The sequence below is a fragment of the Anser brachyrhynchus genome (assembly GCF_964034855.1).
Source record: "Anser brachyrhynchus genome assembly, chromosome: 3".
Classification (NCBI taxonomy): domain Eukaryota; kingdom Metazoa; phylum Chordata; class Aves; order Anseriformes; family Anatidae; genus Anser; species Anser brachyrhynchus.
In genome coordinates, this window is record NC_137696.1 from 18,116,357 (window position 1) to 18,126,903 (window position 10,547).

The 10,547-nt window shown below is 56.7% G+C and overlaps 1 protein-coding gene across 2 annotated transcripts; it reads left to right on the forward strand.

The window, feature by feature from the left end:
- Window positions 1–940: 940 nt before the first annotated feature.
- Window positions 941–5,179, forward strand: VSX1 (visual system homeobox 1). 2 transcript variants are annotated; one of them, XM_080587200.1, is made up of 5 exons: window positions 941–1,396; window positions 1,614–1,692; window positions 1,912–2,035; window positions 2,920–3,088; window positions 3,651–5,179. In XM_080587200.1, exons 1-5 carry the CDS (start codon window positions 979–981, stop codon window positions 3,914–3,916), a joined length of 1,056 nt encoding a protein of 351 aa, XP_080443326.1. In that variant the 5' UTR covers window positions 941–978; the 3' UTR covers window positions 3,917–5,179. The 2 variants fall into 2 exon arrangements, with proteins under 2 accessions (XP_080443326.1, XP_080443325.1); XM_080587199.1 differs by having other exon boundaries at window positions 2,908–3,088; window positions 3,651–5,178.
- Window positions 5,180–10,547: the final 5,368 nt, after the last annotated feature.

The window sequence follows — 10,547 nt, forward strand, 5'->3', positions numbered from 1 at the left end:
GCATGCCCCAAATATCCCTGCACGCCCAGCCCATGGGGACCTTGGTGGCTTTGGGGGCGCGATGTCCCCCGCTTCCCACCTCCCGTTTGTGGTGTGAAGCGCGATCACCCGAAGGCACCCCCCCCCCCTCGCCAGCCCCCAGCGCCGGCCACGGCAATTATCCTAAATGAAAGTTATTGTTCTGCTAATCCCAGGAACAGCTTGCGAGGGGAGATTTGGGTCTTTCTTTAATAATGCAAAGTTAATGCGGAGTCCCCTTGTAATTATCTTTATCAGAAGGACCCTCGGTTAATCTGACCGTCCAGCGGGAAGGCCTGGATCAGGCCGCCCGTGTAAGCCGGTTGTAAATCGTTTCCATAAACAGATGAAGGGGAGGGGAGGGGGGGGAAAGCAAAGAAAGAAATTGCAGCTCAGGTGCAAGAATCTGGGAGCCAAAAGGAGCCAGGAGGCCAGGCACCTCGAAAAGGCCCCGGCCTGAGAGGGTCCTGCCCCACAGCCCCCTGCCACCCGGGGGGACGGTGGGGGGACAGCAGCCGGGCGGGGACGCCCCGTCCGGGATGTGGGGCTGGAGGGACGAGGAGAGGGGACGTGGGGACGGCACCGAGGGGACCCGAAGGGCGTCGGGGTGGGGAAACGGGAGGGAGCGGAGGGATTTGGGATGGAGAGGAGCGGGGGGGAAGGGATGGGGAGGACCGGGAGGGGATGGATGGGGAGGACCGGGAGGGGATGGATGGGGAGGACCGGCATGGAAGGGATGGGGAGGACCAAGGGGAGGGTCCGGAGAGGGGGATCCGGGGGGGAGGGACCGGGGGGGGACCCGAGGGAGGGGCGCGGGGCCCGGTGGCCGCTAATCCGTGCCTGGGGATCGCCCCCCCCCCGCCGCCCCGGGGTGTGCCCGGGGCCGGGCCCGGCGGCGGCCCCATAAAAGCGGCGGCGGGCGGCGGTGCCCGCTGCGGGCCGGGCCGGGAGGCGGCGGCGATGCCGGGCCGGGGGGAGCCGTCGGGGGGCCGGGCGGCGGCGGCGGTGGTGCCGGTGCCGGTTCCCGTTGCGGTCCCCGTAGCGGCGGCCCCGGGCCCGGCGGCGGTGCGCAGCGCCCTCCCCGAGCGGGCGGCGCGGCCGGGCCAAGGGGGGCTGCGGGCCAAGGGCTTCGCCATCACCGACCTGCTGGGGCTGGAGGCCGAGCTGCAGCCGCCCCCCGGGGCCGCCCCCGGGCCCGCCGGAGGCTACGAGGGCGGCGGGGCGCTGGGCTTGGGACTGGGGTTGCTGTGTGGCTTGGCCGGGCCCGGAGCCCCCTGCTTGCTGCCCGCCCCCCTGCCGCTGCTCCCGGCCCGCGGACCCCGAGCGGGTCCCCCCGGGCCGCCGCCGGCCCCCCGTCGCCACAAGGAGAGCGTGTCCGGTGAGCTGCTGGCCCCACGGCCGGGCCACCCGTCCGGGATGGCCGTGTCCCCCGCTGTCCGCCTCTGGGCACCGGGGAGAAGGGGAAGGGGCACCCATGGGGTGGCACTGGGGGGGAGCCGCTCATCGTGGGGCCAGGGAAGGGTCTGGATGGGAAGGGTCTGGATGGGAAGGGTCTGGATGTGACCGTGTCCCCTCCTTCCCCGTGCTGCCACCAGATGAGGACAGCCTGTCCGGGGATGCCAGCGACCTGAAGATGCCGGCCTCGCAGATCAAGAGGAAGAAACGGCGGCACAGGTAAGGCCCGAGGGCTGGGCTGAGCCCCGGACACCCCGCTGCTGTCCCCCCGGGTCCCCTAGGGTGGGTGGGTGTCCCCACGACAGCAAGGAGAAGGGGATCTACAGGAGCTGAAGCAGCGGCGGGGGGAGGATTTTCAAGGCATAACCCCAGCGGGGAGGGGGTGATGTTATCGGGAGGGTCTGGACCCTGTCACAGGGTGCTGGCTCCTCTCCGCAGGACGGTGTTCACAGCCCACCAGCTGGAGGAGCTGGAAAAGGCTTTCAACGAAGCTCACTACCCCGACGTCTACGCCAGGGAGATGCTGGCGGTGAAGACGGAGCTGCCAGAGGATAGGATACAGGTAGGGCTGCGCGGCTCCTCTCTCCCCACGGAGTCTGGGGGGCTGCTGGCACCCGCCGGTCCTCTGCTGTAGGACGAGTGGGTGGAGGTGGAGGGAGCGCCGAAGTCTCTGGGGTGGCTCCTCGGCTTCCTGCTCCCCGGGCTCCAAGTGGGAATGCAGGGATGGGGGGACACAGTGCTGGCCCAGGCAGCTGCCCTTCATCGCTGGCTCTTCAGCTCTTTCCTCTAGGGACACAACTCAGGCAGGAGTGATGCAGAGGTGCTGGGTCAAAGCTCTCCCCAGCTTGCTCACTTAGCCTTTGAGGTGATATTTTAGGGCCCGATCCTGCCCCCTTGTGGAGCAGCTCATTGGCTTAAGGACAGGTTGGGAGTTTGGATGGTGGTCGGGTTGTACCTACACCGCTTTAGCCATTAAATACAGGAAGGGTGTGGGGAGAGGGACCTGAGCACCCTCTGCCATCACCCATAAGTGCGACGTGGACCCCTTCTGGAGACGTCGGTGGCTTTGTGCAGAGCCAGTGCAGGGCTCTGCGGGCAGGCGGCGAGCAGGGGCCGCCCTTGGTGACTTGGGCTGGGGGCATCTTCCTGGGTCAGGGCCAGCCTCGTGTAACGTGTGCTCCTTCTCCCCCCCTTCCTCTCCTCTCTCGCTGACACCCACGTGTGTGCCCTCCCCAAATCCTCCTCCGTGGCTCTGCCCCGGCCACCCTCCCGCTGCCTCCCCTGTGCCCGTGTGTACCTGCACCCCGCGCACGCGGCTGCCCCTCTGTCCTGGATGCGCTCCCCCGTGCACGATTGGCCTGAACGCCCAACCGTGGGGCCATCTCCTCCCCACATCCCACCCCCTCCGTGCTCTCCTGGCTGTTACCCCTGAAGGTTTGGTTTCAGAACCGAAGAGCCAAGTGGCGGAAGCGGGAGAAGTGCTGGGGCCGGAGCAGCGTGATGGCCGAGTACGGCCTCTACGGCGCCATGGTGCGGCACTCCATCCCTCTGCCCGAGTCCATCATCAACTCCGCCAAGAGCGGGCTGGTGGGGTCCTGCGCCCCCTGGCTGCTGGGTAAGCATCAGGGCAGAATGGGGCAGGAGCTGCAGGTTTGGGGTTTTTCCCTCCCTCCTTGTACCGAACAGCCCGGAAGGGGAAAGCCTTTTTCCGCTGTGTCAGACGAGCATCTGCACTGCGCTGTGTGTTGCTTCATTGTGTTAGCAGTCATTGTGGGAGCGGCTGGGGGTCTGGGGAGTCATCACGCCCCTCGCTGAAGACAATGTTAATGCTCTGTCAGAGCTACCCTGGGGCCCCCAGCACAGGAAGGGCAGGGACCTATTGGAGCAGGTCCAGAGGAGGACCACAAGGATGATCAGAGGGCTGGAGCACTGTGAAGACAGGCTGAGGGTGCTGGGGTTGTTCAGCCTGGAGAAAAGAAGGCTCCAGGAAAACCTGGGGTCTGGGCATGGGGAAGGGTGGTAGCTAGCATGAGTTTTCCTAGGATGTAAGTGAGAGATGAAGAAAGCAGCAGGAGGGCAGAGCAGTACACTCCCCTTGACTGGGGAGATGATGCTGAGCAGTTCTGGGCAGAAATAAGCAACCGGCACCCTTGGCTTTGCTCTCTCCCCTCTGCCAGGCATGCACAAAAAGTCGATGGAGGTGAGCAGGAAGGCGGAGAGCCAAGAGAAGCTGGCAGATGGCTGGCGAGTGGAACCGGATGAGGAGGAACTCCAAGGGAAGCAGGCCAGCTCCCAGAGGAGCTCTGACAAACTTAACCTGGCAAAAAATCCTGAGGACACAGCCATTGACCTCTCCAGGACAGCCAAGCATGAGAAGAGGAGCATAGTGAGGCAGTGCATCAACGGGGACCCTGCCGCGGAGCAGAAGGACAGGGACCACTGAGCTTGGGCTGCCGCGCAGGAGGCCAGACCTCACAGCTTCCTGGGGAGATAAGAATATTTATTAACACATATATATATTTTCTTAAGTCATTGAACTTTTATCTGAATTCAGGGCGTTCTAAAACTGGACACCTTCCCCCTGCCTCTGTCCCTTCACTTTTAAGCTGTTCACTTCTCAGCAGAGCACAGATGCAGCCAGGGTGGAGGGCGGGAGAGGTGTCCCAACACGGCCAAGAGCAATGCGAAGACGGGACCGTGTTTCGGGCAGCATGGACGGCTGCTCGGGAAGAGCCTCCCTTCTCCTCTGGGATGTGAATGTGTCCTGGGCCATCCAGGAGCACAAAGAGCAGCAATGCAATGGGAATCGCTCCCTTCCCAAACACATGGGTGCAGAGATGGTGCAGGAGTTTACAGACGCCTTCTCTGAGCACTGCCACCCCTGCACAGCACCCGTGTGGCAAGTCCCTCTGCTTCAAGCACACAATTCTTCCACCTCAAACAGCAGCGGGGTTTTTAAACATGGTAGGGTCCCTCCTCAAGCTGGTGTAACCTGACAGGCCTGCCAGTTTATACCTCCTGAGGATCTGGCCTGCCAATGCAGCCTTACCACTGGATTTACACTGTGTAGCTTCCTTAACTCACGTTTGGGAGAAGGGGGTAAAGACGTTTTTGTTATGCAACAATTTTGTACATTCTTGAATGTTACCTGCCATGCTATGCATACTAGAACAAACCTTTTTGAAAACCAAGCCATAGTACCCTGGAACAATTAAACAGTTTTGTGAACTGACATAAGAAAATATTTTGTAATTATCTGTAAATAGCGTAATGTGAGAGGTGTTTCTTGGCTGTCCTATATTTATGTCTAAAAGCACTTTAGTGATCTGGATTTTTGAATGTGGCTGTTCCTGTTTTGTCCGTTTATTTATTACGCATCCGTAAGTAAAATTGTGGCGTATCTTTGGTTTTCACGCTCTGCGTTGTGATTTATTTTACTTCGGCAGGTGTTGTGGTAGTTGCTAGCTTAGAGAAGATCCTGGGCAGACCCATGCCTAAATGGGGCTTGAGTGCTGTGTAGTCACACGGGGGAGCAGAGTGAAGCCCTCATTTGTCTCTCCAGAGCTGAGGTCCAGTTCAGTGGCCTCCACATGCCCAAAGGTGATCGATTTTCACCAAAGATCTGAGCTGATCCAGAAACACCTGCTGCCCCGGAGGGCACAGAGCTGGGCCCCGTGTCCCCATATTTCATGATTAAACACAAGGAGCTCATTTTGGGCTAGGTGAACCAGCGCTGCAGGAACCGGTAGGGTACCTCAGCCTCCCTAGCAAGTACATGGAGCAGGACAGCTCCGGCAGCCCCATGAGCATCCCCAGCCATTATGGCATGTGCAAGGGTGCTGTGGCCATCCAGCTGTTCAAATTTGGGCTCCTCCTCTCACCGCCGTGCTGAGTTGGCCTGTGTGTGCACTGTGACGGCTACCCTGGAACACCTCCAGCTCTATCTGCTGGCCAAAATCTAACTGAAAATTATCAGAAGGTTTTATTACAATCTGAGTAATCCCAATTTGGAAAGTTTCCTAATGCAGCTCAATGGGAGCATGGCTGTGTAATGATGCTATCACCTGTCCCTGTCCCTGCCGCTGAGCCTGGTGGCAGCTCTTCGCAGACTTGGTGCTGTGCAGGGGTCTGGGGGGCACGTGGGGAGATGGTTGGCTGGGAAGAGCAGCGCCATCATCTGCAAATATTCCTCCTTCAACCCCCCCCTCTGCTCACTCAGGTCTGCGGGGGGGGGTGGGAGGAACATATGCATGGCACATACAAGCTTTGCAGGAAAAAAAAAACACACCCATATGATGGAGTGGGGGGAGCACAGTTCAGGAAAGGACCAGCCAGGGCTTACTGCAGCAGCAATTAGGCTCTGTGAGAGCCGAGACTTAGCACATTGGAGGCCTAATCCTGCCTGAGCAGCATCTGCAAACCCTTTATTTGGGCTGTGCCATGCTGGCACTGGATGCCTGCAATCATTTTTTTTTCTGCCCTGCCCGTGTGCAGATGGCCCGGCTTTCCATCTCTAACTGGGCTGAGCACTGTGAGCTACGACCACGTCGTCACTGCAACAAGGGGAACACCATGGTCCCCTCCCCATGTGGGGCACACAGCTCTCCTGGCAGGGCCTGGTGGGCTCCCAGCTCTCATTTTGTGCTGCGAGGGGTGCTGCTTCACAGAGAGGACTACTGGCCTGAGGCATGGTTCACAGAGGGATAGGATGGCGTAGGCTGGAAGGGACCTTAAACATCACCATGTTCCAAGCCCCCTGCCAGGGGAAGGGACACCTACAGCTAGAACAAAGCTTCAAAACCTCATTCAACCTGGTCTTGAAAACATCCAGGAATGGGGCATCAAGAGAGGGTTACCGGACTGGTGCCACACACAGGGGTTTAGCTACTTAGAAATAAGGACTTGCACTGAGAAAATTGCTCTGCTGGGGGCTGATGGTCAGCAGTCAGGCCCACCCCGGGAGCATTCTCTCCTTAATGCTGACAAAAGGAGACCCCTCAGCCTGCCCTCGTGTGCCGTGTGCCCTGGTCCCTCACCCCCACAAATGCCCCGGGCTGGGCCCGCACTACACACATCAGTACCTTTCCTGTACTGGGGAGACCAGGAGGGGATGCAGGAGTTCAGACGCCATTACAAAAATGCCACCAAATAAGAGAGCAAAGTTGTTTTACTGATTTTTTTTTTCATTGTTATTACTATTGTTGCACTTTGAGTCCCAGTCTGGGGAAGAACTGGGGATGATGCATCTTGAATGGACTCAACGCTGCACTCCGGCACTTCTTCCTGGCACGCCTGAGGACTTGTGCTTCTCCAGAGGAACAGCTGTCTGCGTCACTGCTTTGTCTGATCCGCTGCTGTTCTCTGTGCGCCGCCATGGAGGGCCCGGCTTCGTCTTCAAGCACCTCCTCGTTGGGCAGCCTTTCGTCCTCAGGCTGAGACAGCCAAGGCCCAGCGCCGGCTTCTGAGGGGGCCTCCTGCCACCCCGGTGCAGCAGCCCAAAGGAAGCCGAGTCCACTCTTGCCCACTCCTTGGGACTCTGTGCAGAAGAGATGACATCTCTGCCCGAGAGGTGGGGATGGGGCATGAGGGATGTGGAAGGAGGCCATCCCGCAGGCAAGCCTGCTAGGTGTTTCCCAGATGGCCTCTCCCAGCTAATGGTGGCGGCGGAGGCTGTGCCGGGGATACGGAGCTTTCCGGGCGCTCCTGCAGTGGTGACGTCTTGCAGGTGGGAGCCCTGGCACGGTGACGCTGTGCCAAACCACAAGGGTTGGAGCTGGATCCACCTCCATGGGCTCCACCTCAGCAGCCACGGTTCCTCCGCTTCCGCTGGCACTCCTCCGCCGCCACTTCTTCTTGGGTTCAATGAACCGCTCTGACCCACGCAGTTGTGGGCAGCAGTTCCTCCAGGACCTCTTATTTCCAGCCATGGCTGGTAATCGCAAGAGGGCCAAGAAGCTCAGCGAGTGGTGGGCCAGGCGCAGGGGGTTTTATAGGGCCGATGCCTCTGTGACATCATGGGGCCTCACTGACGGCCCCTGTGATGGCGTGCCACGCCCGAGGCCAAACATGGCCGTGTTGGGAGTGGGTTTCTGCGGCCTCAAAGAGGAGGCCCTCGTGTGGAAGGAGGCCTGGAGGTGGGGGGAAGAGAAGGGGTCACTCTGAGGCCCCCCCTTGCTCTCACCTCTAGTGTTAAGGAGAAACCTTCTCACCTCTTCTGTGGCTCCTTGCTTCCTCGTTCGGAGAAAGAGCTCTCCCCTCCTGTTGGGAGACTGCAAAAGGAAGACTAACGGAACTCCCTGCCGTGACATGTTTGGAAGAGGCAGTGGAAACCAGAAACCTCATGAAGAGGCTGCTTCCATTATGTGGAGGTGGAGCCTGGATGCTGACTGTTAGCCTTCTTGGTCAAATGAGTCAGTACAAAACCAAACCAAACCAAGCAAATAAAAAAACACGATGTTCTGTCAAGGCCAAAGCTTTCAGGAGCTGTTCTGTGCTGAAACTGTGAAACGAGGCACCGCCAGCCACATTCTGCTAGGAGATTCTTAAGAGTCTGCTCACAGAATCACAGAATGGCTGCTGAGGTTGGAAGGGACCTCTGGAGATCATCTGCTCCCACCCCTCTGCCAAGCACGGTCACCTAGAGCACATCATGCAGGCATGGTCACATCTTGGTCACATTGCTGGCTCATGGTTTATCTGGTGTTCACCAGGACTCGCAGGTCCTTCTGCGCAGAGCTGCTTTCCAGTAGCTCAGCCCCCAACCTATACTGGTGCAGGGGGTCATTCCTTCCTACGTGCAGGACCCTGCGTTTGGCTGTGTTGAATTCATGTTGTTCCTCTCAGCCCAGTTCTCCAGCTTTCCAGTCTCCTATGAATGGCAGCAGAGCCTTTTGGTGTGTCAGTCATTCCTTCCAATTTTGTTTCATCAGTAAACCTGCTGAGGGTGCACTCTAACCTATCATCTGGTTCACTGATGAAGAAGCTTGTGAAACAAGATTGGTGTCTGCTTCCCTAAAAGAAAAAGAGAAAAGAAAGCTATTATAGGAGATACCACTAGCCTGACAATCTGTAATTGTCAGACTTCTGGAGAGCAAGTATTTGCATACTTTTTACATGCAGTTGATTTGTTTATAAATGGCTTTAATTATTATTACTATTATTATTAATAATAATAGCAATTTATTAATATTACTATTTAGTAATATTAATAATGATAATAATAATAGTAATAAAGAGCCTAAATTTGCTTCCATTGAAATCAACAGAATAAGTATTAAACATTTGTGATATCTGGAGTTAGTGCTATGAAATGGTAGCTACCTCTTGTGATCGCCAATGAAAGAAATTTAACTCTACATTAACCAAATCTTTTTTTCTTGGTTGTTTTGGGGTGAAAGCGAAGAGGTGTTTTGGCACATAACAAAAAGTACAACATTGTTCAGGAACATTTGAGCCGACTTTAAGTCAGCTGTAGGACTACTACCCTGTGGGACTGGAAGCAGGGTAGTTGTGTCCAGAGTTAAGAACAGCGGCACCAGCATGCTGCTATGCCAACTCTGCTCAGGGGGCTCTACTGGTATCTCTGCGTGACACTTGGCTACACTGTGTACACACGACAGGTTGTTCAAAACCAGCAAAGCTTGTGGAAAAGGAAATGTCTGACCTTGAGGCTCTTTCTTCTGCAAGGCTAGAGCTGCTGATCTTGTCTCCCGTTCACTGGGAGATAAACTGACTGCCAAGAGAACGCAGTTATTAAACAAGAGACGTTACAGGATATGCAATGGCTCAGGTAGATGAAAAGAGATGAAAACTGAACTCCAGTTGTCTGGTTCAACAGCTGGGGCATAGTACTTGTCCGAAAGACCCGCCTGAGACTTTCTGGACACTAGCATGGCCAAAACCACATCTGCAGGGCCAGTAAAGACCCTGCAAAACATCAGCACTATTGTCTGTTCCCTCATGATGTTCACCAGCCCCAAGAAGAGCAAGAAGAAACCTTAATTGAGGTTAATAAAGCTGGGGCTGCCAGCTTTACATATGAAGCCTCTTCTAGCTCATCTATGTGAAGGTTATTCTTTCAACAACTTTAAGGCACATGAGCACGTTGTCTGAGTGTAGCTGGTAAGAGAGAGAGATGAAGGGTGAGGAAGAATGTGCCAAACACAACCCTCTTGGCTGGGGTACATTTGGAGCCAGAGCTGAGCTCTGCTCTACAGCTCTGCCCTGAGAAAAGCCCATGGGGGGGGGACAATGAGATCTCCAACATTCAGCTCTCATGGAGTGGGTGTCAGCATGAGCTGACCCCTGCATGTGGATGCCCCATCCCTGGAAGTGTTTAAGGCTGGGCTGGTTGGGGCTTTGAGCAACCTAGTCTGGTGGGAGGTGTCCTTGCCCATGGGAAGGGGTTGTAAACAGATGATTTTTAAGGCCCCTTCCAACCCAAACCTCTCCCAACCCTGTGAAGTCAGGACTGAAGAGCCCTTAAGTGTGGCAACAGCTGCACCTCGCTCGTGTCTCTGGGCTGTGGTGGGGCAGCTCACGTGAGACCCCGCAGCCACCTCAGGGCCCTCCTGAGGGCCTAGGTGGGCTCATCAGCCACAGGAGCCGTGTTTGCAGAGCCAGGAGACTGCTGGGGCAAGGCTTGGGTGTGAGGAGCTGGTCAGAAAAAGACGTTTAGATGTAGAGCTTAGTGATATTGATTCATGGAAGAACTCTATATGGTTTATTTCGGTGTTGGGCACATGCTCCCAAAGGCATGCGCACCTTAACACAGCAACTTGCTTTGGTTATATGCAGTAAAAAGTTACATATGCATGAAGTTTTCCAATACGCGTATACATATTCATAACCTATGCCCGCTTTGTATTCAGATTAGCTCCCAGAAGTCATTTCCATAAACTCCTCCCATCTGCGCCTCTGCAGTGCCTTCTGGTGGCGGTCGTCGGGGGGGGTCGTGGGGATGAAGTCCGATAACTCCTCTTCATCACCACTAGTTGACCCCCTGCCGTTGTACAGACTCAGCTGCTCCTTGGCTCTTGTCCAAACCACAAGGTCGGTCTCAGCTGGTTTCTGTG